The sequence below is a fragment of the Varanus komodoensis genome, unplaced genomic scaffold, assembly GCF_004798865.1.
Source record: "Varanus komodoensis strain SLA01 unplaced genomic scaffold, ASM479886v1 scaffold50, whole genome shotgun sequence".
In the NCBI taxonomy this organism is placed as follows: domain Eukaryota; kingdom Metazoa; phylum Chordata; class Lepidosauria; order Squamata; family Varanidae; genus Varanus; species Varanus komodoensis.
Genome location: NW_025336088.1, coordinates 1,691,425 through 1,719,335, shown reverse-complemented (window position 1 = coordinate 1,719,335; position 27,911 = coordinate 1,691,425). Strand labels below are relative to the sequence as shown.

The window sequence follows — 27,911 nt, the reverse complement described above, 5'->3', positions numbered from 1 at the left end:
ATGGGGTCTGCACCAGCACTGGACCTTTTGTTGGGAAGAGTTCCCTAGCTAAGCTCATTTTGGCAGGAGCTTCACCCCCCCCCCCCCCCCCCCCCGGGTATATATAGGAGGAGCTCCTGCCATTTTCCCCAGTTCTTTTCTGGCCACTCTTTTGGGTGCCTCAGGTCTTTCCCTCCTGGTGTTTTCCTGTTACCTCAGATCCTTCTAAAACCTATCAATCTCTATTTGTTGATTTTTTAGCTCATTTTTCAAACCCAGCTTTTTAGTTTACTCTTATCCAAAAATAAAAATGAACCCTTCTGTCAGCCTTTCTCTTCTGAATCTTCCAGCTATACCTTTTCTATTCTTTCTCCTAATGATGCTCAAGGTGGCCTTTAGGAAATGCATGAGGTTTGGCACACAAATGCCCTCTCCTGATGGGCATTCTTCACCTATTTTGTTTAAGTAAGGATCTTACATTTTTAAAAAAGCAGGTTGAAAACAGTAAGTTATTAGCAGTATCTCTTTGATATAGTATTATAGGCAGAAGATGTGGTGAAACACTACAGTAAAGGAGTTTGATTCATAATATGATTTTAAAAAAGACACCAACTAAGTAAAGGAATTCCAGTTAATAGTAATTTAGTTCAGTTCACAGCATGTATCATAGGATGGGACTATGGAGTGGAGGCTTAAGGATACACTGTGGTTCCATCCTAAGTTAAATTAAAATTAAAATATACATCTTATGCTTAAAACTAATTTTAATTTCAGTTCAAACTTCCAGAAACTGAGGCTCAAGTTCTGGAGTTATACCAGACCAATTAAATTCAAGGTAAGAGAAATTATGGCAAACCAGTACAGTGTTTCTCAATTAAATATCTTTTACTTTACCACAATCTTAGTTGAAAAAAAGTTTCATAAGAGGCCTTTATCAGAAGGATGCCAGTAAAAATGGATATATAGTATTCTGAATGTTTGACCACTCTTTTCTTTAGACACTCAGGCACACACTCCTCTCATTTCAGATAGCCTTCCAGTGGGAGATACAAGTAGTCTTGTAGAGAAGATGGGAGTTTCAGTTGGGCAATACCCGAATGGCATTGCACGCCTAGCTGTTTTCGGACAGCACAGCGAGCCAGATGTTGCAATGGGCGGGGCTGATTCACCAGAGAAAGGGCTGAATCATAGAATGTTTGGTGCTCCTGTCAAGAGAGAAAATTCAAGTAAGCTTTGCACATGCTCATAGGCCCAATACGCCTGATGTTAGGAAGCGAGCAGCTGAAGTAATCAAACGGACTTCAGATCATTTTAAACCAAGGATGGGGAACCTCTAACTCTCCAAATGTTGTTGGACTGCAAATCCAAACCCTATTCAGCATGGCCAATGGTCAGAGATCAAGGGAGCTATATGCTAACAATATCTGAAGGACAGGAGAGTTCCCATTCACAGGGGTACCTTGGCTCGCGAACTTAATCCATTCCAGGACTCTGGTTGTGACCCATATTGGTCTTGAACCAAGTTAAAATTTCCCCATAAGATTCAATGTAAATAAGGTTAATCCGTTCTGAAACTATTTTGTTAATCAGAAAATGTGAAGCAAAGTGACAAAGAACAACAAAGATCGCGGCCATCTCCTCCCCCCACACCCCGAGCAGGAGCACGGCCATCTCCCCCCCCCCGCCACCGGCAGCACGACCGGGATCGCGCCTGTCATCCCTGCACGCACCCATTATCCTGGCGCGCTATGGGGGGAAAGACGGGCGAGAACATGGGCGCACTGGGAGGGGGGAGAGATGGGCAGGAACACGGGCGCGCTCGGGGGAGGGAGATGGTGCGATCATGCTGGGGGGAGAGATGGCCAAGGTCGCGGTTGCACTCATGCAGGAAAGCTGGGCGTGATCACAGGTGCACTCATGCAGTAAAGACGGGTGCGATCTCGGCCAACTCCCTGGCCCCACCCCAGCACGATCGCAGCCATCTCCCCACTTGTGGTGGGGATGGCCATGATTGCGGTCACCACACAATTCGTAGTTCGTGACCTGAGTAAAAATTTTTATGACATTTTAGTTCGCAACCCGATTTGGTCATGAACTGAGGCATTTGTGAGCCGAGGTACCACTGTATTCAGAGCTGAGTCCCATGCACACACCACAAGGAAAACCTGTTGGGAAGAATGCAGCAAAAATAGAAGCAAGTTATACTACAAAGAGAAAAAGAGGAAAGGATGAGCTCCAAAAACTTAAAGTTATCTTAAAAGCCAAAGAATGTTCCTAATGCTATGTTGGTGAATAAAAAGAAGCCAAACAGGCATGACAGGACCACAGCCTTAAGCATGCATGGTGGGGAGGGAAGGATTTCAGCTTCTGCTAAATCATCAGCTCTAGCATGTTCTGAGTAAAATTCTGTGCTGGCACAGAAGCTCTCCCCCCCACGTAAGAGTCACAGAAGTCACACTTTTAAAAATCACTCCACATCAAAAGCCACTGTGCTAGAGGAAAGGAATGTAGCTTAATTTGCTTAATTTTCTCCCTAACATGCATATTTTCAATGGATAGGAAGCTTTCTTATTATCCCATATTAGAACCTTCCATCCTGACCACTGTAGTGAGAACTAAACCTATTACAGCATGCCACACAATTTCAAATGACTCAAAAAGTCCCTGCATGTAGAAAATTAGTTGGCTGATTTTAGGAGAGCCCATGTGGAGGATGGGAGGAATTATACTGGAAGAACTTACTTGCCACACTTCAGGAGGCACAGATCCCACCCACGAGTCACAGGACAGGACACGGTCATATGAGTTCAGAACAACTTCCATAGCCCGGGGTGACAAGGCACAAAACTTTAGCATCTAATGGCAAAAGCAAGTGGGAAGAAGAGAGAGCACAGATATATCACACAGTGAGCAATTTAGAAGACATTAGGAATGTACCTAATCATTTGCTACATCCCTTGCATGCTTTCAGTGAAAACCCTCATATTTTCACAGTGCCTAGGAATAAATGTAATCTGATAGAAAAGGGTTTTTTTTAAAAAAGGGACTGCAAAGACTATCTGCAGTAGAAAAACATATCCCATCTGATGACATCCTCTACCAGGATAGAACTACACTAATTCACCAAGCCAGCCAGTCTTCCTTTACTGAGGTTTGTTTGCTTATTTTTGCTGACCATGCAAACATACCAAGCACATGGTATGTTTTATCCTGACCGTGACAACCAGTCACCACCCTCAACATTGCACATGCTCAGCTACCTTCTCCACAAATATTATCCCCACCCCTTCCTACTGGGGTATATTTAAATCTTTTATCTAATCAAAGTCTGACCAGCACTTTCAAGAGATGATGGCCCAAGAGGCAGAAAAACACACAAGCTTGAGGGTCCCACTCTTACCTTGGGGTTGACAGGTCCAGCACCATGGTTGAGCAGAGTGGCTATAACCCGCTCAGGCTCCCCATCCAGGTAATCTTCCACTGCTTGCAGAGCACAATCCATAGGAGTGTAGCCAGCACAGTTACTAACATTGACGTCTGCCCCATGCTGCAGCAGTAGCTCCACAATACGGATGTGGCAGTTGCTGCAGGCATTATGCAAAGGCGTGTGGTTCTTCCGGCCAGCTATGTGGACATCAGCTCCACCCTCCAACAGCCGCTTCACTACCTGGTAGTAGCGGCCAGCATCCTCAGGCCTGTCCGTACTGGCACAAGCCGTGTTGAGAGCTGTCTCCCCCTCTCGGTTTCTGTGGGCGATGTTGGCTCCATAGCAAAGGTACAGCTTCAGATGGTCATCCAGGCCATGCTTAGCAGCCACATGCAGTGGGGAAATGCGACGGTCTCTTGTGTTCTGGTTGACTAGAGCTCCATATTCCAGTAGCAGCTGGGCACATCTGAAAGGTACAGTTAGTTGTACTTAGGAATCTGACATCTGTCATAGAATCTAACCTTGGATAACTAATCAGAGCTTCCATTTATTTTTAACCCAAGGTTTTAACTGTCACTGTTGCAGAAATAGATGCAGACACATGCAACCATCACAGACAAATGTTCACTGTTATTCAAATAGCACACCTGTCTCTTCTTACTACATAGCTCTCTCCCTACTGCCTCCAATAACTTTCTGCAATGGTGTCTTCTATTGACCCTGTTTCCAATGCCTCCTGCTGCTATAGCACATAAAAACAAGTCCAGGTTCTACAGCAATACAGTTTAGAACAAAGTATGTAAATTAAGAGCATTTGTGGTAACAAAATACTGAATTGCATAATTTAGAAGCAAATTCCAAATAATATACAAATTGCAAAATGAGCACATTTGCATACATTCATCCCCATCCAGCCAATAAATCTACAAACAGATTTTATTATTGATCTACCACACTGGATATTTAGATATTTTCTGTAGAAGACTGCATCCATGAATGAGTGAATCTGGGAACCTCAACTACTAACTATGGGAAACTACCCAACTATCCCAGAAATTTCCTTTAATATTGGAGAGTGGAATGCTTACAATTGAGCAAGAAAGCCCCTGAATCCCCCAATAATCAGCCTTTACTGCCATTTCCCTGTATGATTGTCATCTTACTGCTTTAATTTTCCTTTCAAGCCACAAATACATTCCTACTTCCAACTTCCCAGACATACGGTAAAGTTTCCTGGGTAGTACATAAGTGCAGTGGGGTCAGCCCGTCATCAGAAAAAATGTTAGGGTTTGCGTTGTGTCTGAGGAGTAGACGGGTGCACTCGGCACGGTGATTTGCAGAGCTGTCGTGAAGGGCAGCTTTCCCACCAATGACAGCATCAACCTCAGCCCCTTGCAGGAGTAGATGCTTCACACAGTCCCGGTAGCCTCTGGCAACTGTGATGCGCAGTGGGGAGGTATGCTTCTTCTGGGGAGTCAACACCCACAGGCCTGCAGAATCAGAAGCAGAGACGGCTTGAGTAGCCAAGGCGATTACACGTTTAGGGATTGCATATTGCACTCTCACATGATGTGGGAGCTTCTGCTCACTCAGTTAAGCTGGTTTGTGATCGATCCAGGGGAAGCAAAAGAAGTTCTTCCCACAACTGAAAGGATTCAGTATTGCTCATTTGGGAGCTAGGCAATCACCTTTGGTTACATTACAGAAAAAATTTATACAGGACCATTATATGTGGTACTTCACTAACACCAGCAAAGAGCTAGGTCCTTGTTCCGAGAAGCTTACAATCTAGTCACACAGTGGGGAGAAAAACATCTTTTCCCCACCTTTTTCATTTCAAGGACCTCAAGGCAGCTTACACAATCCTCTGCCTCCTAATTTTATCCTTACGACAACCCTGTGAGGTGGTTTAGGCTGGGTGTGATTGGTCCATTGAGCCTAATGGCTGATCAGGGACTGGAACCTGGAGCTCCCAGATCCCCAGTTCAGCACTCTAACCACTATTCTAATAAAATGAACTAGCAGCCATTTAAAGCATTCTAAAAGCAGTTACATGTACAGTTACTTAGTAGCACACCTTTGCGGTGGACAAACAGCAAGGTAAAGCTTTCTCAGTTGTATTCTGCTTGTGAGCTTTCCAGAAATATTGGCCTAGCAAGCTAAGTTGGATTGTTCCCATCATGATTTTATGAAAAGCTATTTTTCTTTTAACTAGGAAGCTAAAAAATGCTACAGACTGAAACCTTTTAACTTAAGCTTGATCATCAGGGTGGGATGGGAATAAATATCAAGTGCAATTGATGGGGTTGTATTATAGTACCCAATATATAGTACATGAAAAATTGAAACAAAGAACAGTAACTGACTGGGTTCTCACAACACAGCAACTTATCATAGGTAAGAAGACACAGAGGGTTGTTGTGTTGTGAGAACTTGTGCCAATTCTTTTGGGTGGCCTGCGTGTTGGCAACAAGCCACTCCAAGAACTAGTGGCTTGATTCCAGGATTGCTAGACCAACGTTCTTCACGTTTCCATCATCTCCTGAGAATATAGGTGCTTGGGGAAGTGCAAGCCACCACTTTTATGGGACTACAGAGGTTTGACAGCTAGCAGCAAAACACTGGGTCCTTTTAAAAGGGGTCTTTTGACAGAGTAACCCATGGGTTTTTTTCCCCTTTGAACTCAGTGTGTGCAGGGATGAATCTATGTCCCTGCAAAACAAAAACAAAACACCAGAACAACCTGTCCAACTCCCCCTGCCCCCCAAAAAAGAGTTTAAATGGAAATAGAAATTCTTTCCTCATCAGAGGAAATGAAGGCAGCCAGTTAGCCCTGAGGAAGATTCTGACTCCAGAGTCGGGAAGACAGACTATAATCTTCCTGGAGGAGGCAGGTGCTCTTCCCCAGGAACTGCAGCTGGCTGTTCCAGGGGACCAGATCCACTTCATGTTGACCATGAAGGCTCCTCATGAGGTTGGTTATCAGCAAGGAAAAGGGAGACCCCTATACTGCCTGACTGCTGCACAGGAAGAGGCTGGCCTAGCTCACGGAGATCATGAACTCACCGGTTTATGAATTTCTGTTTCTCCCACAAATGCAGGAAGCCAGCTAGTACTGGGGATATAAAAAAAAGCAGCGTATCCCCAGGTGAGCCAACTGACACCCCTAGCTGGCCCCCTGCTGGGGCAGGAGCACCTTCTCGAGAACACACCTGCTGAAGGCACCTTCTGAAGAGGCCATCCAAGCTACCTTGTTATGCCTGGCCCAAGCATGCACCAATGACCATGTGTCCTTCCCCTCCACTGTGTGTCTTATCTAAGGGAGCCCTCCACCAAAAGGCCACAGAAGCAACCATTCTGCTGACAAAGTGAGCCAGGCTGCCTTTGAAGGCATTCTGGAAGTATAGGCTGGTGAGATACTGGTGCAGTCAGGGAGCAAGGAAAGCTAGACACCTTCTTGCCCACAGAAGACGGTTTGAAGAACACAAACAGGACACTATGCTGTCTGTGCAACCTGGTTATTTCTATCAGAACTTGAGGGCCCACCTAGTGTTTAGGGCATACTATTCCTTTTCCTTGGGTACAGACAGCTGAGAACAGAAAGAAGGTATGTTAAGTTCCTGTGCTCTGTGGAAGGGAGTTGATCGTGTATTTGTGAAGAATGCACAGGCCCCTTTCCAGCGGACAGGCCTCCTAGCTCTAATACTCTCCTTGTGGAAGTGATAGGCACTAGAAATATGGTGTTAGGTATCTGTACTTTAAGGGTAGCTGCCACCAGCAATTGAAAGGGGCCCTTCATCAGTGCTCTCAGCACCACAGTCAGACTTCATGTAGGGAACTTCCAGGACTGGAGGCAGGCTGATCAGGGGGGCTGTCCTGAGAAACTTCTTGATGTGTTGGTGTGGCCCAGGCTTCTCCCCTTCCCATTTTAAGTTGTCCACTAGGATGGAACCTAGGGCCATGGCCTGCCTCAGTGTGTTGGTATAAGGCTCACAGAAACACCCTCCTGAAGGAATGCAAGGCTGTGTGCAATGTTTGTGCATAGAGGGCTCCTCCCAGAGTTCTGCATCCAGCCCATTTGCATTCATGGTTTCTGTTTCTGGAAGCTCTCCTGGTGATTAGAAGAATGGGCATCATTTGGGTGCTAGTCACCAGATCAGCATAACATGACCTCCCTGGCCAGTCTGGGACCACCAGGAATACCTGTGCTCATTTGTTTTTTTATTCTTGGCGTGGGAAAGCAGCAGGTGCAGGAAATTCTAGATGCAGCCCCCAAATCATTGGCTGTTCAGAGTGTCTGTGAACACGGTGTTTCTTACTTGGTATCGGGGGGCAAACCTGGAAGCTTCACATTCTGGGGTGAAGCAATGAAGTTGAGGCAAGCTGACTGTGCTGAAGCATCACTGTCCTGAGGACTTTTGGATGCAGGGATTATTCTCTTGATCCAGGAATATTCTGCTGACCCAGTCAGCCTTTAGGTATTCTGTCCTGATGTGACCGGGCTCGACGGTACAGACTCATGGCCTATCTTTCTGCAGGGTCTTGGATCAATATCTGTTCTGCTTGTTCACATGCACCTTGGCCACAATTATTGTCTGTTCTGATCAGTATGTCCTGAGTCTCCAGGAGCGAGGTGAAGTGGCAGGTGGCTAAGCAGATGTCCCTCAATTTCAGGAGTTGCTGAGTTGAGCCTTCTGCTCGGTCTACTGGCCCTGAATGCACAGGTCTGGCAGACAGCTCCTTCATCTGGTCAAGCTGGTGTCTGTGGTCAGGAGGACATGAGTTGGCATCTGGATGGGGGACATCCCATACAAGCTTGGCCAGATGAACCCACCAAGGTGTGGGAGACCTCTGCTGGTAGTTCTACTACTGGGCTGTGATTGTTTGCAATTTCATTTTAGAAATTCAGGAGACAGGGTTGCAGAGCTGCATGGAAACCTGACAGAGGACCCTAGTTCCCTTCCATTGCTCCAGCTCCCAGAGGGGGCACCTTTCCCTTGGTCAGGCCATGAGAGACCATCTAGTTCACCAAGGCTTGCCTGCCTGGTGACAACACCATATCCCTGAATGTATCCAGGATCACCTCCAGATAGAGGAGCAACCAGGATCACGACAAGGAACCCTTCCTCATATTGATCAGGAATTCCACGTTGTGTAAGGTCACTGAAGTGTTGTCAGTTCCCATGGCTCTGCTCCCATGAGGATGAGTAGAGCGTGGGTTGTGGCCAATCCAAAGTGGAGCGCTCTGCACTGGTACTGCCTCTTCCCAGTGCTAAAACAGAAGAACTTGCAGTGAGAGTAGCAGTTGGGAATATGATCGCATGCTTCTGTCAGATCCACTGAAGCTAGGAAGTGTCCCTTTCTGAGGCACTCCTTTATAGATCTAATAGTTGCCATCCAAACATTCTTCAGTAGTTTGGAAAAAATTTCTCCTTTTTTTTTCTGCATATTTGTCATAGCCTTCTTATCCTTGGTCACAACCAGGACTGTATCCAATGGATTGCCAAACAGGTATCTCCCCATGAATGAGATGCCTGCCAAGTTGCACCTGGTGTCCATACCCCAGTTGTGCAGCCAACTATTCCCTCTTGCCATGACACTCAGTGCTATGACTCTTGCTCCAAGCTGGAAGTAATCAAGGGCAGTTGGCTAGGAAGTCTGTTGGCAGTAGCAGTCTCCCATATGATTGCTCCTCAATCCAGAGCTTTCGCTGGAAGCTCAGGTGACAGTGGTGGCGAGGAGCGCTTTCTTTCAGCTTCGGCTGATTCACCAGCTGCGTCCCTACCTGGAGAACCACTGCTTGGCGACAGTGACTCACGCATTGGTAACTTCCCGACTAGACTTCTGTAACGTGCTTTACATGGGGCTGCCCTTGAAGACGGTCTGGATACTTCAATTGGTGCAAAACAGAGCTGCCAGGTTGCTGACGGGGACTGGGCGTTGTGCTCATATAACTCCAGTCCTCCGTCAGCTTCACTGGCTCCCCATTGAAGTCCAGGCCCAATTCAAGGTGTTGGTTATCACCTATAAAGCCCTTAACGGCTTGGGTCCTGGTTACCTAAAGGAGCGCTTACGTCCATATGTGCCCTCCCACCCCTTGAGATCGGTGGAAGAGGCCCTTCTCCAGGAGCCCTCCGTGAAGGACATTAGGAGGGTGAGTACCCAGAGGAGAGCCTTCTCTGTGGTGGTGCCCAACCTATGGAATGCGCTCCCCAGAGAGGTCCGCCTGGCACTGTCGTTATTTGCTTTTTGGCGCCAGGCCAAGACCTTTTTATTTAAACGACATTCTAATTGTTGATTTTATTTATTGATTTTAACAACTTTAGCCAGGATGTCTCCAATTGCATTTTATTATAGTAATGATATTTATTTATTTGTAAGCCGCCCCGAGGCTTAGGCGAATGGGGCAGCATATAAGTCTGCTAAATAAATAAATAAACAAACAAATAAATATCTGTTAAGTGTCCTTCTCCAAGACCCAGAGGTGCAGTTTGCCTTCATGAAGACTCCATGTACTACTACAGTAGAGGTGCTTGGAAGGAGGGGTAGCTGAAGCTTCAGAGTATCTGTGGAGAGCAGCATTGGCCCACCTGTCATGCTGGTTTGTTGGCAGCTTGCTGTTCTCAGTGACCAGGAGTACTCTAGAAGTGAGAAATGCCACCCTCGTTCTTCTCAGTGGCCTCCTCCTCAGTGGTCTCTACTTAACCTACCTACCTAAGACTATGTGTCTGGGGATAGGGCAGGAGGGCTTTTTCAGTCCAGGGCCTTGTGCCATCTGCACTGGCTTCACCATTCTCTGTTCCTTCCCTCCACCCCCTGCTGCAAGCTTGCACCTGATGAAGCACCCAGTCAGGAGACATGATGATCTCAGTGGCCTAGAGTGTTCATTAGTTGTTACCCAAGCTGCACCAACTCCTGAATAGGGATAGCCTAGCCACAATGATCTGTGCACTAGTAACCTCACAATTAAACTAAAATAATGTATTCTGTGTGGGGCTGCCCTTGCACCTGAACCTGGTTTGCACTAGGCGGCTAGTGCTGAAGACAGCAGCCAGCATGGCATGCTCAGTGAAATAGTCTATACACACATTACACCTGTATTAAAAGAGCGGTCTATTAACTAATGAACCATGTTCAAGGTTTTGTTGCTGAGGTTCAAAGCCCTAAACAACTCAGGACCAGGATACCCAGCTGACTACCTTTCCCAATATCATCCCATGACCAGCTGTGTGTCATCACGTGATGTCTGTAAACAAGCCTTCTGGAACACTCTCTGACATGTTGCCTAAGGGGCAAAAACTGTGGGACACTGTAGACACTTCCTGAAGATATACCACTTTATTCAGAGTTTCCCTGGCTTATAATCTCCTTACTCTGTTTTACTGTTTTTGTAATATTTTAATGTGTTGATGATAGTTTTTACATTTTTGTATTGTACTTTTTGTAAAATACTTAGCTATCTTATGATAGCAACCAATGAATAAGTAGTTTAATTACTTTCAACAAACAAATGCATAACACTATAGCATAAATATCCCATAATGGCCAGCCAGAGGCATTGGGAGGCTCACGAGTAGGGCACAGTAGGAGCTAAAGCTCTTCTGTTTGTTCCCCTTTATATCCAGCAACAAGAGATATCCTACCTCTGAACATGATGTGCCATTTTTAGTTCTTATAGCCCATAATTACTTAGAGCTCCCTTTCTGATGCCTTTCGGGTGCCTTAGACTGTAGAACCCACCATTTACAGATAATTACAGCCAGTGGCCAAGAGTGATGGGGGTTTTAGTCTAAAACATCTGGAAGACATAATGGTTGGGAAAGGCTGGAACCCTTTTAAAATGTTTTTTATGCTGGTGTTCAACACATCTAAGTATTACTATTAATAATTCTATTTCTATGCTATCAATAGCTAAAGAATTCTGGGCAGTTTATAGTGGCACATAAAATACAGTAAATATATGTTAGATTGTTGCATGAAACAATACTTCCATTTGCCATGGTCTTACTTACAAATTAATTGATTGGTGATTCCCAAGTTTTAAGTTTTTAACATTTTACTGAACTTTTTATCCAAATAATAACAACAAAGCTGAAAAGTGAAACAACAAGGAAGGAAGTGGAGAAAGGAGGAGGTAAGAAAAGGTTATGAACTAAACACATTTGGTCTAGGGCACTGGTCTTCAGCTAGTGCAAAGGACCAACAGCACTGCAAAATATGCTTTAAAAAGAGAGAGGATGCACACAATAATTTAACTGTTTGGCTCCTTTCAACTCTGTTCCTAGGCCCTATAGTTTCATGACAAATGACAACGCTAAGGATCCCTAGTGCCATTCCACCTCCCCGCCACCTGCCAATTCCTAGGTTCCTCTACAAAGAAACAACTTTTAGGACAAATCTATACTGCAGCAACACTGGCTGGAGAGTAACAGAGAAGTGTGTGTGTGTGTGTGTGTGTGTTGCAATCGAGCCAGGTATTGCAAACTGCAGATAAATGTGAGCCTCCAGTCTGAAGAGCATGAAGACTACTGTTATAAAGGCAAACAGCTTGAAGCAGCAACACATCAAAAATATAGTCAGCTGAACCTGTTACCAATTCAGTCTCCAAGGATCTAAGTTGCAAGAGAGGAAAGCGACAAAAAGCACTCGATTTACAAAGGAGACTGCTTTACATAGACTCTGATTTCACACATTTTACCTGGCATTCACTTGTCTGTGTTTTAAGAGAAATAATTTCTACCTATTTAACTATATTTACTTTTTATATTACATACATTTCTATGTGATTTACAAAGGCCAAAATTACCTTCCTGGGAAATACATGTTAGAAAAGTATGTTTTTATTAGGTGCAGAAATCGCAGAAGAGTTAGTTCCTGTCTAACTTTTAGCGGAAGGAAGTTCCAGGGAGTGGTTGTCATGATACTGAAACTTCTAATCCAAACCATATTTATTCTTTGCTGTATCAATGTGAAAAGTTAACTTTTAAATGTTATTGTTAGTTTTTAAGCTTGTAGTTCAGCAAGTCTAAACTGATCCTTAGTTTAATAAGCCTCTGTAATACACTTTGTTTGGGTATCACTTTTTCTCTCTGCTAAAAAAAAAATTCTAAACACAACAGGGTTAGCGTGTTTAGTCCTATGGGACGAAAGTACTTATGCTTTCCTTCCATTAAACCAGGCCACCCCTTCCCCCCCCCCATGCACACTCACACTCTCGCACGCACGAGAGCATGCACAAGCATTTAAAGTAGCTAATACACATTGTCTTCTTTTTACTATGGACTTACCCAGTTCAGTGGACCACACCAGCTCCTCACTGACAGTCTCTACAATCAAATTGGCAGTAATTTCATCATTAAAGATGCTTTGAATTCTTGGCAAGTCTCCTGTATATAAGGCATTGTGAACAGCAGGATCCCGACAGTACTTGGGGTACCGGGTTGACTTTGGGAGAGAAAGGTTCCTCCTGACATTTGGCTGGTACCTCCAACTGGCATACTGGCGAGATGCGGCCCTTTTCCGTTCTTCCCAGTCCAACATTTCCTGTTGCAGACGCAAGGAGCGTAGAGTCGAAGAGGTGAATACAAAAGTTTCTTTTGACATTTTTCTAAATGAGAAGGAAGCCCAGGTTTCCCAGACAGTGGCCTAACTCACCCACCTCAAATTCAAAACTGGTCTCAATCGCAATTTTTAAAAGGTACTGCTAGGACAAGATCTCAGCAACGAGCACATCTGTTTATTGAAAGAATTTGGCCTAGCCTGGACTATAAATAGAAAGGAATAGTCATCATAGCAGCAAAAACAGTCTCCCTCTCTGTACAGTATCATTTTTCTTTTTGGATATCAGAGTAATTAACCTGTAGGTAGATCTGTAGAAGAAAGCTGAGCAAAGTACAGAAATAGCAACCAAATAAGGATGACCAGACAGTCTGCTGTTTGACAAACTGGCAGAGGAACCTCAAGCAATATTTTATGAAAATTTAGAATTCAGATACCTGAAAGGGTTATAGCCTTTAATTTTATACCATTCTCATGAAGCTTATCTTAACAGCAACTAATAATTAATTTTTAAGGAGAGATGTCAGTGCCCAACTTTACCTACATTCTACACAATCCATCATAAGAATCTTTATGTATGATCATAAAGACATAGTAAACAGGTTGGCCTGAGCTACCCAGGGGCGAGGAAAAGGTATCTTGCATATACTTGGCTTAAATAAAGTCATGATGGTTCATGAGGCTAAGGCTCTTCAGGTTTCTGAAGCCTCAACAGGAAGAAGCAAGGGATGAGAAAAGAAAATACATTTGTAGATTAAGTTGGCCATTGAGAAATTTCAAAGAATCTTATGACTGATTTTGGAGGGAATTGCCTAGCACTGTAAATCACAAATAGACACAGAGCTCTGCAGAACAAGGCAATGGCTTGGCAGAGAAACAGAAAAAAACTTACCAGCTCAGACTGCAGAGACAGAAAATCAGCAGAGCAGAGAGGACTAAAATGTTCTTCCTACTCTTCTTTTCCTCACAGAGAACTCTTTTATGTTGGAACACTGAAAGCTTTATCCCCACATGCAGGCTCCCAATCTCATTCTTCTGTATGTAAATACCAGGCCTTAGCATGGTACTTCTAGTCACTCCAAGTAACATACTGAACAGCCTGCCTACCTACCAACAGCTTCTCAAGGCAGCATCAACAACACTCTGCTCTTTTGTTTGTGCTTCTCCCTGTTTTCTCTAGTCTTCTGCTGCCAATGAACTGAAAGAACTATTTCAGTCCAGAACTGAGAATGGGGACAGAACTGTGCACAAGGTTGCCAGTGAGTAGCAGGCCAGGATTATAGGGGCTTTACAGACCACTGGACCATCAAACCCAGTACCATGTAAGGTGGTTACTAGTGGATTTCTGGGGTCTCCATACAGATGATTTATTTATTTATCTACCACCAATGAGCCTTGTAAACCCAAGACCTTCTCTGCACACAGACCAGGCACTCTACCACTGACCAATACTTCTTCCCCCATGAGGGTCTCTTTTATAAACCCTCTCAGGTTTAACAGTTGGTATTTTCAAGACTTACTGAACAGGCTAGAAGGAAAGAACAAGAGCAGTAGTCTATATTTCAGGCAGTTTCTCAGCTCTCCACCTTGCCAAAGGCACTGAGGAGCCAACAACATTTAGGGACCAGATTTGTTTGCCATCTGCCTAATTCATTACCACAGGAAAGAGCTGCTGCCAACTCTGTATTTCATACTCAGCTCGTGACGCTTGCTCCTTGGATACTATATTTTTCTCCCTCCTCCTCCCCCCTCAAGTATTCTTGTTCCCACTTCCAGATAAGTACATGCAAGCTTCTAATTCTGTAGGGGAGAACAGCAGCAGTGGAACAAATCCTGTATTATATGTGACTTTCTTAGAGAAGTGTATGTGGACAACCAATTCCAGCACACATAATCGATGCAACACTACAGAATTGGTTCAACAACAAATCATTACAGCCAAAGACTGCACGAAAGGGGAATGTGAACTATTATTTGATTGAATGCTTGTGATTTTATCATATATGCTGATGTGGAGAAGAAATCTGGCCATTCACATCTATACTACACAGAACGTTAGAGGACTTTAGAGGAAGAAGACTTTTCCCCTTCTTTCTCCTTTTGCATTTTTACTACCGCCATGCTATTGTCCTCCAAACTACCCAGAAAGGAAAATGAGAGAAATTTCTCAGTCTGCTTTAATTGTTGCATTCAAGGTATATGTGCACATAACTCAAGAATCTCTATACAGAAAGGCTCTCTACCTTTACCTTCAAAATTTAGGAACATTTGAACTTGATATGGACATGTAAAGCTAACCCTGAAATAATATATAGACTCCACTTGTATGAAGCCTTGTGTGTGTGCAGCATCCTACCCAGAATTCAGATATTAACGGCCCGGTAGAAAACATAAATTAGATCCAATGTAGCCAACATATAAAAAGTTTATATAGATACACACAATTTTCAAAGGAGAAATAGTGTCACCATCAAAATATCAACAGCAAAAGAAATGAGGATTAAGTAAAAAATAAAATGCTATTAAAATCTTTCTTTCATAAAGAACTTCTTTGTAATGATTAGCAAAGGTGAGCTACATGTAATGTTTTGTGGTTTGTTGACCACCTATGTCTTTGTAAGGTGGTTTACAAATAGACCATGTTGTGTTCCCAGGATTTTGTAACAGGGCACCAAAACAAGCATTGGGGAAATGGGGTTTCAAATCAGATGGCAACTGAGGCTATTAAATGGACTTTGTAGCTGGCTCTGGCAGCAACGCAAAGTGCAATACAGGAGAAAGCAAATCTGGAATAAGGCCTGGTACAAACCTTCAGTGTTGGATGTGCACTAGCACAACATTCCTGCATTTATCTTGTGAGCGGAAGGGCTATATTTTGTACAAAGGACAGGCTGCAGAAAGATTGTGCCAGAACCCTGAGGAAACATGTGCTTAAGAACTTACGCTGTTGCTTTACCGGTTCAGTTTCCACACAATCACATGAATGGTATCAGATCTGTTCTGTGAAGGAGTTCTGTTCTGTGAACTCCTTTTCCCCTGCCACAGCCCATGTTCATAAGGATGCTGAAGGCAAGCACCTTCCTGCCAAGACGTAATCATAAAGCAGAGTTCACCTTGTTGTGCAAAAGTCTTCTCAGACACAGAATTAGGTCCTTGGTTCTACCCCAGCAGTTGTCTCTGTCAAGGAACTGTCACAGGCTACTCAGTTCATCCAAGTTGGAGAAAAAATCATCAGGCAATTCTCCAAGAAGTTGGTCTAGATCATCTGCATTAGACAATGAGACGGTAGTCAAGTCACTAATGGGACACAAGTCAGCTCATCCCACCACACAGGGCCAGGGTGTGCAACATGCAACTTGTGGGCACTAAGAGTGAGCCCTCGCTCGCAGCACAGCAGCCAAAAAGCAAATAAAAACATTTTTTATTTGGAGATAGGCACTCGGAACACCATAAATATCAAATTTAGCTCAGCCGCAAGCTAGATTTGACTGTTCTAGGTCAAATTCACGGTGCATGGGTGGTGGCAGAGGTGGGTAGAGTACAGTGAACAGGACTTTCATTTTGACACAGTAGATATGCAGCTCTGACTTACGTATTGCCCCCCTCCCTGCGGAGGACTAACATCCTCAAGTCCCAGTGCAGTTGTGAGCAACCTGGAAAGGCTCTTCAGCTAAGCTATAATCGACCAAGTTCCTGTGGTCAAATGTGTGCAACTTTGCATATTTCATATGCCTCAAGTTTTCCAAGCGTCTAGAATGTTCTGGCAAGGAACCATTGGGGAGGGGATGGTTGGAAGTAGATGCAGGCAGATCACAGTCATGAGGAAGGGCCAAGTTGCTATGCAGCACGCTTGGCAGCAGAAAGCCCTGGCCTATCCCTGTCTGTTCCCAGGTGCTACTTAACCAATAACTCCCCCCAACTAAGAGTTAATAAGTATTTGTCCAAGGAAATACTTGGACATTCATTCCCAGGATGCCAAGTACCTTATTCTATCCCTGGAAAAATGCATTTGCTGTTGACATGCGGGGCCATACAGAGACTACTGAATGTCATCTGCAAATCTGCAAGTGATAAGATGCCTTGGTGTGAGGCAGAGGTTGGTACATGTAGTCCTGAAAGCTCAGCAAGGCTTCTCTGTAGCCTGTGCTCCAATTTCCCATGTTCTGGAGGCACATGGGATTACGTGGTGGCAGAGGGAGTAGAAAAATCAGGAAAGAAATATTCCTCCATTGCGATTTACCTGAATCAGCTCTTTCAGCATTTGGGGATGGTACATTCAAAACAGATTTGCCTCCTCCACAGATCCCTGGCACTGGTGTCCATGGCGCCCCTTTACTTGATCCCAACACATGCTGGCTGCAGTTCTTATCCATCACATGTCCTTCCTCGTGCCTGCAGTCTGCTGTCACCAGGGAAGTGAGGGCATTTGTATGAGGCTTTTTCTGAACTTCTGACACAACCTGCAGAAATAAGAGTCCACAGGGGAGCTGAGAACATCCATGTTTGAATTCTGAACCCTTCACAGCTCTGCCTAAGAGCCATGCCCCCAGACCATAACTAGCTCCCAGTACCAGTGGTAGGAACGGATAAATGCTGCTTGCCTTGTATCATGTTAGATGATTAATTTACCATGTACAGTTCTGTCTACATGACTGGATGAAGCTCTCCAAGGTTGAAAGCAGAGATGTTTCAAGGCAGCTCCTGCTACCTACAATGCTGCAGACTGAGCCCAAGCCAGTCTCAAAATAAGGACCACATGCTCTACCACCGAGCTGTTATGACTCTTCCACTGCATTGCTGCTCAGCCTAAACTTTTCCAAATTGTGGTATCAAGAATGATAGTGGGACCATATTACACTAGTGCAGAAATGCCTTTGAATCTATTTCTAGGTGCAATTCAAAGTGTTAAGGATTGCCTCTAAGTCATAAATGGCTTAGATCACACTAGAGGGACCCAGTCTTCTATGATAGAAGCACAGCTGGTCAGAGATGGAAGCTTCTTGGTGGCTACAGCACAATTACAGAATGCCCTGCCCTATGAAGGTCAGGTGGCTGTCCTCTCATATTCTGGCTGGCTTTTGGCCTGCAATGTAGATGTATCATCTCAAGACTGTGTTCCATCTGTCATGACTGCCTTATTGTGTTTTGTTTGGTATTGCTTTTTATTACAAAACTGTCATTTTAATCATCAGATGCTTTTGAATAAATGCATATACATTAGAAAGGAAAGATTGAAAAAAAAATGCAAAATCTCATAAGGGCTCAATGCAGTCTAGTAGCTAGAGGACTGCAGGAGCTATAGAGGTCACAAGACGGCACTGGGAGAATCACAACTCTGAGTATACTTGACATATCACAAAGTTGTTGAGAGGACAACAGCAGCCAAAGCTTCCTACAAGAAATTCTAGAATCAGTATTAGAAATGGAACTTGAATGCAGGACTCCCGGATTTAAGCTGAGCATTTATTAGCACTGGCTTTAGCCCTCCATCCACACTCTAGATCTTTGTATAAAAAGGTCTTATTAAGCTTCCCTCATGTGTTAGGCATACCTTAAACATTCCAAAGAGTCCTCCTCAAGAAACTCTCCAAAGCAGTCCCTCATGTTTTGGAAAGGCCTGCTGCTGGATGGCAAAGCTATCCACAATTGGAATTTCCATGTGAATTGAAGCCTAACCCTTACCAGAAGATATTCTTAGAAAGAATCAAGAATCTTGAGTCCAAATCATACACAAATGCAACTTATTCAGTTCAGAAGAATTTAAAATAAAGATAATCCATGCCTGTCTCCCCTTATCACATTTAAGTATAACAAGCAGACTGAATCTAGATATGTTTAAGGATAGGAGAAAGCAATCAAACTCAACAGATTAAGATGAAGCGTTCTAGCCTTTAGTTAGAAGCCACAGGAGGAGTGCCAGGCAAGTTCAGCCTTTTCAGCACTTTCAGTTTCAACACACTTTAACTATGAGGAAGTTTTTGAAAGCCTTATAGTGAGAAAATTCAAATGGTTAAAATATGTATAGTAACAAATATGAACAAATTCTAATCAGATCAACTGGGAGAGAATGACATGAATATTTTAAATGAAGTCTGGTATGAGCTGTGGTTTAATACCCCACAAACATGTGTTTCAGAGAGTTACTAAAACGATGATACCATGGTTTGCATGTAATGGCAAACTGTGGCTTAATTAACCCTTAATGCACCGTGCATGAGTGAGAGTAAGCAAGTTCACTGTCTCCCATATGTTCCTAACTTCTTTATCAACAATCAGCTAGATCATAGCTGTGGGTATAATGCACAAACCTGGAGCTCTAGGCTGATTAGGAGCAACACAAGGCAGCAGCTAACCTATTCTTGATGAGGTAACCGCCCTAACCTCTTCTGCCAAGATTTCACCAAGCATTCTTCACATTTTCCCATAATATCATTCTAACAATTAAAATGTTGCAGATGGTTGCTCATTAGCATTATTTACTCTGATTAAATTATAAATAAGTCCCCCGCCTTGTTTTTTTATTAAACAGCATTCCCCATATCTTTCCATGCACACTGGAACAGAGAACTATTTCAAGACAGCTCCTGACCTGTGACAATACTGGCTCCATTCTTTCCTGGTTCTCTTGATGCAAACGAGGAAGCTTGCCAGCGCTGAGCCCCGGTGGGTATATCTTCACCAAGTTACTGGGTGTCACATTGAGGTAGTGATTGCGATGGGATGGGGAGAACACACCCACCTGTGAAGCCAAGGTAGACATCAACCCTTCTCACCACGGTAACACTGGCAGTATCTTGAACCACTCTGCACACATTGCCTAACCCATCTTGATTCTCTCTAAAAGCAGAAAGAATTTGCCAAAACCTATTTTCTATTCCTAAATGCAACTGAGAGCCTTTCCAGATGAAATCCTTGCTATGTTATATGTCCTGTCCAAGGCATAGGAAGAAGAAATTGACTTGATTTGTCAGCAATGGTGGAAAATAATGAATTAACATATGATTTTTTGGGGTCATATGCCACAGACATTCTGAATATGCAACCTCTGATCTGCCCAATCAAAAGTTCAATTTATGAGGTACAGACTCAGATGCTATGGGTGAATCATGGTTTTAACAACCATACAATCTGTTCTTAGGTTAACTTCCGGTTGTTTAACACACAGTTAAATCCACAGTGTCACACAGCAGGGAACAACTGGAAGTTTCATATTCAAAATGGAGGTAGCATACATTGTGGCAAAGTGATGGTTTAACAAACCACAATTTGCTGCCTCTACATGTGAATGGAGCCATGCTTTTGCTGTAAGGTCAACAGCAGAGGACATCCTAATTCCTGTTCACTATTGTGAAAGACCAAAACACCAAAAGGGACATATGTTCCAGCACTGAAGAAGGGAAGCATATGACCACTGAAGAAGAAACCACCCATACAGGAAGAGGAGGAAATAATACTGTTTAACTAGAATTATAGCCCTGTCCATTCAATGAACCAGGGGTAAGTAAACACGTGATAGTAGATCTGCTTTATCTCTTGCCACTGAATATCAGACTAATTAAAATAAATAAAACTGCCCTACACTGTTTCCAGAAGATGTACAAGCTTAAGTGAATCTTTAGGGCTAAATAATTACAACCAAGAGCCATTTCGGGCAGGAGTTAGATACTTCAGAAAGCCTTCCAAGCTAATCTTAAGGGAATGGTTGAATACAGTCTTGGAAGAGGCAGCCGAAGGAATGCTGGCCCCAGGCCATTTGAAGCATTTGGATCATTGGGTGAGCATCATCACAGAAAGTAGCACAGGATGGGGGAAATAAGGGAAGAGCTGAACTGTGTTATGGCAGGAAAATTTAAGTGTTGTTTGTACCACTTCATATGATTAACAACATGTCCCCTTCCCTCTTCTCCCTCCTCAAATAGAGATCATAACCAGGAAGCTGTCTTTTAATGTTTTTGTTTATGCTAGTCTAAAGTGCTTCAAAATCTGACACGTGTGGTACTGAACTGGTATGGATAACCATCAGGGAATAATTCCTCAAAACTAGACACCTCAGAATAAGATGCACCACATTGATGTAATCTATCTGGAGAACGTGTTACAAACTGATTATTGCTTTTTGCCATTCAAATGATCAAAGCTCACCAAGCCCTGGATTTCTTGTTTTCTAGTACCTGCTTTAGCAGAAGCACTGAGCCAGCCTTAAATTCACTCTCTTTCTCCTCTAGCAACAGACGGTGTATCGTGCCCTGCATTTCTCCTGCAGGACAGAAGAGCAGACAAATGAAATAAAGAAACACAGAAAAGCCAAAGTAGAAATACACTGGCACTGACCACAAGTTGCTGTCATTGCCCTTAAACACTGAAAAGGGACAAAGGGGCTAGAAAGAAAAAAAAATTAAAGCATTCAGACATGTAACTTGCCATTTAGTTGGGCAGTCAATTGTTCCTATTTGAATAAATAATATCTGTTTAGTACACCTAATCGCTCACTTAAGTTAAGGACATTGACTGATTATTTCAATGTTGTTATGGGCAAACAATGTTTTGTTCTGCGATCAGGACTGTGGTTGTGCAGAAGGGAACTATGACAAACTTTTCTAGAGAGGCCTGGACTGTGAACTGACCCACAAGTGTAACTCTGATCCAGTTACAAAGCAGTCCAGCACCCACTGTAAACTCTATCTTTTTACTGCATATCGATGTTAGTAGAGAGCATTAAGATGTTAAATTATGCCATAAGGGATCTTGGAAGTGGTTAACGCTTCTCTGAGGGAGGGTCGAGTGCCTGCCCCTTTAAAGGAGGCGGTAATACGACCGGTCCTGAGGAAAGCGTCACTGGATCCAGAGATGGCCACTAACTATAGACCTGTGGCCAACATCCCGTTTCTGGGCAAGGTGTTGGAGCGAGTGGTGGTGGGACAACTCCAAGCACTCTTGGATGAAACTGATTATCTGGATCCTTTTCAGTCCGGCTTCAGACCCGGGTACAGTACTGAATCTGCCTTGGTCGCCCTGTACGATGACCTGTGCAGGGAGAAGGACAGGGGGAGTACATCCCTGTTGGTTCTTCTGGACCTCTCGGCGGCTTTCGATACCATCGACCATGGTATCCTTCTGGATAGGCTTGCGGGATTGGGGGTTGGAGGCACTGCTCTGCAGTGGTTCCGCTCCTATCTCAACGGTCGATTCCAGAAGATAGTGCTGGGGGACCATGTCTCTACGGCATGGCAGCTATGCCATGGAGTACCACAGGGCTCCATTCTATCCCCTCTGCTATTTAACATCTATATGAAACCGCTGGGAGAGGTCATCAGGAGGTGTGGGCTGCGGAATCATCAATACGCTGATGATACCCAGCTTTACCTCTCGTTTTCCACTAATCCAGGTGAGGCAGTGGCTGTGCTGAACCGGTGTTTGGACGAGGTAAGGGAATGGATGAGGGCAAATAAACTGAAACTCAACCCAGACAAGACGGAGGTCCTGTTGGTTGGTGGATCGGGTTTCGGAGAGGGTGGATTTGACCTGGTCCTGAATGGTGCAACACTCCCTCTTAGGGATAAGGTCCGCAGCTTAGGAGTACTCCTCGACCCGGAGCTTTCTGTGGAAGCTCAGGTGACAGCGGTGGCGAGGAACGCCTTCCTTCAGCTTCGGCTGATTAATCAGCTGCGCCCCTACCTGGAGTACGACTGCCTGGCGACGGTGACACACACGCTGGTGACTTCCCGCCTAGACTTCTGTAACGCGCTTTACGTGGGGCTTCCCCTGAAGACAGTCCGAACACTTCAATTGGTGCAAAATAGAGCTGCCAGGTTGCTGACGGGGACGGGGCGTTATGCTCACATGACTCCAGTCCTCCGTCAGCTTCACTGGCTTCCCATTGAAGCCCGGGCCCAATTCAAGGTGTTGATTATGACCTATAAAGCCCTAAACGGCTTGGGTCCTGGCTACCTGAACACGCGCTTACGTCCGTTTATGCCCAACCGCCCTTTGAGATCTGCGGGAGAGTCCCTTCTCCGGGAACCCTCCATGAAAGAAATTAAGAGAGTAAGTACTCGGAGGAGGGCTTTCTCTGCGGTGGCACCCAACCTATGGAATTCACTCCCCAAAGAGGTCCGCCTGGCACCGTCGTTACTGGTTTTTCGGCGCCAGGTAAAGACCTTTTTATTTAAACGTCATTTTAATTGTTAAAACATATGATCTGGCCAGGGCAACTTCTTCTTCCTTCTCTTTCTCCTCCTATATTTTTATTTACTTAATTTATACTGATAATTTTAATCTTATATTTGTAAATCAATGTATTTTTTGTATTTTTGTATTTAATGGTAATTTATTATGTGCTATTGTATTTCAATGTATTTTATCGTGTTGTAAGCCGCCCCGAGGTTTCGGCAAGGGGCGGCATAGAAATGTTATAATAATAATAATAATAATAAGAAGAAGAAGAATATTCAAAATTTGTTATGGAAAAGTGCAGACTGTGTATGTCCATTTGTGAAATTTGTTCACTGCAGACTTGCTTTGTTGCTTGCTGAACTGCTTGCACTGTGCAGGTCTTAGATCTAGAGGATAGCCTCAAAAATCATTACTTAAAATATTTCTATACCCTTAGAATCAAAGGTGGAACAAGCAACAATGGTGAACCTTGCTCTACTATTGAACCAATAGTTAAATAACTGGAAATGCCAGAGCTAAGTTGCATTTCTGCTTTTACGGTGATATTGAACCCCACCTCCCTTTTATGGAAAATAAATGGAGCTCAGGTTTACCATGATTGCCAAGATTCGCTCACCATGGTGAGCATCCCCCCCCACCCCCAGCCCTTTTCCACAGCTTGGAACTAGGGAAAGATGCAGGTGTTTGTTCTCACAGAGGCACTGCACCTTGGAGGCCCTCCAAGACCCTCAGAATAGTCTCCTAGGACACTTCCTAAGTTTAGGGCTGGGATTTACCCAATCCAATCCAAGTGCCTTGAAAACTCACCACAACACAGATAATCTCTGGCTCTCCCCGCAAAATGGGAACTGAAGAGTATGGCAGCATCAAGAAACCCCCTCTGACTTTATGCTAAGTTTCAAAAGTGCTCCAAGTATCTCAGAAGATCAACATAAGGTCATGAGATGGGGAATGATCATATAGCCACAAGTTCTGGCTGGCTACAAAGGCCAACCAAAATTTGTGGACAACTGATTGTCAGCAACATGATTGTTTTGCTATTTAGAGGCAAAAAACAAAATTCAGAGAAGCCAAGTCACCTTCAAATCAGCCATCAGGAAGGCAAGCTGGCTAGGCCCTTTGTTCCTGATCTTTTAGTCAGTCTAAACAAAAGTTATTATAACATATTATGAGAAAGCACAGAAACATGAAATTATTTATATTCTGGAGTAGTCCCCAGAAAACTACCACATGCTTTTCTGGATGTTTGATTAGCTCCAAGTAATAACAGCTCCAACCCTCAGTTATAGAGCAGGCTCCCCAAAGAAATCATCCTTGTGCCAACCTTGTTCTCATTTCAGCACCAGGCAAAGATGTTTCTTTTCTCTGAATATTTTAAGAATTTCTTTGAAAAACGTCATTTATTGTGATAATGGTTCTCCTGCTTACTTGATACAATTATGATGTTTTATTGTTAATTTCTGTTGGGATTATATACAGTGATACCTTGGCTCATGAATTTACTCCATTCCACAACTCTGGTTGCGACCAAAATTGGTCGTGAGCCAAGTCAAATTTCCCCTTAAGGTTCAATGTAAATAAGGTTAATCCGTTCTGTAAATATTTTTTTAATCACAGGGAAGATGGGTGCGATCGCAGTCGCGCTCCGGCAGGGAACACAGGCGCAATCGCAGCCTTCTCCCCCACCGAGAATGGTTGCGGCCATCTCCCCACCCCTCCAAGCATGACCACGATCACGCCCATGGGAAGATGGGCATGATCGCAACTGTCACCCAATGCAGAGTTCACAACCTGAGGAAAAATTTTTCTGATATTTTTGTTTGCGACATGATTTGGTCATGAACTGAGGCGTTTGTAAGCCGAGGTACCACTCTGTGTGTGTGTGTGTGTGTGTGTGTGTGTGTGTGTGCGTGTGTGTAACTGGTTTTATTGTTGTTTGTAGCATTGCAATTATCAATTTTATTGTAAGCCACCTAGAGAATCCTTTTGGACTAATGGGCAGCATATAAATTTAAAAATAAATAACTATATAATTAAATCAAATGGTGGCCACCTCTGAGCTGGGCTTGCCCAGGTACCATAAGCAAATCAGAGAAAGTAATTCTAAGTCATTCACTGCCCAGGGAGTCCCATGTGGGACTATTGGGTGCAGTATGGAGCTTTGCTCCAACGGAGCAAAGCTCAGGAAACCAAGGTTCCATTTAGATGCCAGGAAGCACTTCCTGACAGTTAGGACCCTGAGGGTATGGAATGGGCTTCCACGAGAGGTCGTTGAGGCCCCATCGGTGCGGGTGTTCAAAGAAAGGCTGGACATGCACATGGTGGGTATGTCGTGAGCGGAGTGGCTGGAGCTGGAGGTCAGACTAGATGGCCCGGGAGACCCCTTCTGACTCGCTCTGTTTCTATGTTTCTATATAAATTTAATAAAGTAAGTGACTCCAGCAAGCAAACCAGCCGAACTGCACATTACCAGAAGAAGCAATATCTACCTCCAACCACCAGACTGAGCATTTTTCACACTTACCAGTAGGGTCTTTAAAGACAGCACCTGCATCAACATTGGTCCTCATCAGTGATTTAATCATCACTGCCATGTTGGGAACTTTGTTCTTTGGGATCTGCTTCAGAGCTGCCTACAAGGAAGAGAATGATCAAGGAGATGCACTGTCTATGGAAAATCAGAATAAAACAGCTGATGCTGGATTTGGCTGTTTTAAGATGCAAGAAAAGATGTTTGTTAGGAGAAGCAGTGGAAGATACAGTGGAGGACTTTTAGGATGTTTCTCCTGCACATTGTGATATGTGGACATGGCAGAAGGAAACTTACAACTGGCTTTCTAAAACCCTAAAGTATGTTCCAAGAAAGGTAGTGGAGAGATCAGGTAACAAACAAGGAATCATGCCTCCCTTATTACTTCTCATGTGCAGCCAGAAGTGATAGTAGACAGAAAAAGTGATCCTGACAGTACTATGCTGTTGTTTAGGGCATGCAATAGCCTCCCACAAGCTGGATTTGGAAGGGAAAGCAGGTAACAATCCTTCCAAGAGTTGTTCACAGTCATACTGCTGCACCTCCTGCTTTCAACCATTCATGCTGGAGTTAAGTTTTGGTTTTTTTAAAGCCAGATGCTTCTGCAGTCTTCTAAACCCAAAGCCAAGCCAAGCCCTTACCTTACGAAGCACCATAACAACACTGTATGTCCTAAGGAAGCAGGATGGATCTCTCTCATCTAATTCCAGCTCAGTTTTCATGGCAACCCAAGGGCCTCTTTCAAATTCCTCTTCTATTGACTGCTGGGAAGTAGGCATTTCCTGGAGGCACAGAAGAGAGTCTGTGTAAGGTGCACCCTATGTTTACCACTGGGCAACACCCTCAGTATCCTGGAAACATATTCATGGAAGTTGTTTTGCTCAGTTAGGTGAATGTAAAATTGTTTGCACTCCTCCCTCTGTTTACCCCCAAATCAACCTTCTCCACACCTCAAACCCAATCCTACATTTTAATATATAGAATAGTTAGAAGGAAAATATGTATTAGAATACAATAATGAAGTTTTTCCTAATTTTAACTCAGGAAAAGTATAGCTCAGCTCTCAGAATTGTAACGAACCATTTTGATCCCAGTTATACTCATCCTAGTTTGGGTACTCAATGTTGTGGAAATGTGTTACAAACATGCTCAGAGACATTTTTCTATGAAAAAGTGTTAGCACTTTTCATAGTTTCCAAGATTGCACTCTGGCTGATATAGTTTCTAATGATATACATATTTAGTATCAAGTCTAGCTCTTCTCTCAGAAGCAAAGCAGAACTTTCAGGCCCCACTTTTAACATAAATGCTTCCCCTGCTAGGAAGAGGAAAGGAAAAGGGAACAGGGAAATTACCTCAGTTCGTAGTTTTGCTAGAGCCCCATGAGTTGGTGTCTGTGGAGTTGCAATAAGAATTTCTTCCAAATTTTTCCCTTCAGGCTTTTTAAGGAAAAGAAAGGGGGAAATGTGAATGTTGTGAATATAAATGTGAATATTCCTTGCCTAATATTTTCTAAAAGGAAGTAAACAAAGAATAAGAGTTCAGTAGATTCTTTTATTTCATTTTAAAGGAAGTACAGGTTTTCAGGATGCTGGATCTGGGACTCTGGACCAAATTCTGTACTCTACATAACCCTGCTTAGAAAAGTCAGTGGCACAGCACTGTGCTAAAATATTTTGTTCCATTTTCTGCACTACTCAAGTATCTAACTCAAATCTAACTCAAGCAAATGCTGTAGCCCAAATCTACAGAATACATGATTGCTACCCATCCTCAGTTTAGGACAGGTTTTAGTGATTTTGAATTTTTATTTATTTTGGGATGTTTTTATAGGCAACCTAGAACATTTTATTGGGAAGGCAAAGCAAAACAAAAGTTACCTGCAAACAGCACAAGAAACATTAAATACATAGTGTCCAGGATGTGGAGTCTTTTTCAGCTCAAGAGCTAAAATCTATTTTGGAAAAACTCTCAGGGGACACAACAAACATACCATCATGTTTTAGTTTAAAACTATTAGTGCTGTATCTAAGCTTCAGGAGAGCCATTTCAGCCCTTGAGAATGGGGAGAACTACACGAAAGACCGGAACTACCCAACATTTGGCAGTTAAGGGAAAGGAATGGGGCTAGCTGAAAGGTATATAACCATCTAGAGAACCCCAGAGTGCCAGACTGGGACCACAAGAGGGCTGAATTTGGCAAGCACCCAGCAGTCATTTCAAGGGCAGGCAGACAGCAATATT

General features: G+C 43.7%; 2 protein-coding genes across 3 annotated transcripts in view; both read right to left on the bottom strand.

The window, feature by feature from the left end:
- Positions 1-98: 98 nt before the first annotated feature.
- ASB16 (ankyrin repeat and SOCS box containing 16) lies at positions 99-14,049 on the bottom strand. The gene is made up of 5 exons (XM_044447165.1): positions 12,694-14,049; positions 4,629-4,896; positions 3,380-3,872; positions 2,722-2,835; positions 99-1,184 (listed from the first exon to the last, which is right to left on the bottom strand). The coding sequence occupies exons 1-5, from the start codon at positions 13,007-13,009 to the stop codon at positions 999-1,001; spliced, it is 1,377 nt and encodes a 458-aa protein (XP_044303100.1). The 5' UTR covers positions 13,010-14,049; the 3' UTR covers positions 99-998.
- A 1,218-nt stretch (positions 14,050-15,267) lies between these two features.
- Positions 15,268-27,911, bottom strand: part of HROB (homologous recombination factor with OB-fold) — a 30,199-nt gene continuing 17,555 nt past the window's right edge. For both annotated transcript variants that reach the window (XM_044447161.1, XM_044447160.1), the window contains exons 4-10: positions 27,023-27,106; positions 26,309-26,449; positions 25,662-25,770; positions 21,136-21,221; positions 19,554-19,703; positions 17,205-17,424; positions 15,268-16,229 (exon numbers count right to left, since the gene is read on the bottom strand). In XM_044447161.1, coding sequence (XP_044303096.1) covers positions 16,156-16,229; positions 17,205-17,424; positions 19,554-19,703; positions 21,136-21,221; positions 25,662-25,770; positions 26,309-26,449; positions 27,023-27,106 — 864 coding nt within the window. In that variant the 3' untranslated portion in view covers positions 15,268-16,155. The remainder of the gene's footprint in view (positions 16,230-17,204; positions 17,425-19,553; positions 19,704-21,135; positions 21,222-25,661; positions 25,771-26,308; positions 26,450-27,022; positions 27,107-27,911) is intronic.

Bases quoted from the DNA above. Each gene is read 5' to 3' on its own strand.
- ASB16 (XM_044447165.1), bottom strand. From the start codon at position 13,009: ATGTCAAAAGAAACTTTTGTATTCACCTCTTCGACTCTACGCTCCTTG. The intron at 2,836-3,379 runs GTAAGAGTGGGA...TTTTGCCATTAG, and splicing joins CTGGACCTGTCAACCCCAAG to ATGCTAAAGTTTTGTGCCTT. The intron at 1,185-2,721 runs GTAAGTTCTTCC...CTCTCTTGACAG, and splicing joins TGCCTCCTGAAGTGTGGCAA to GAGCACCAAACATTCTATGA.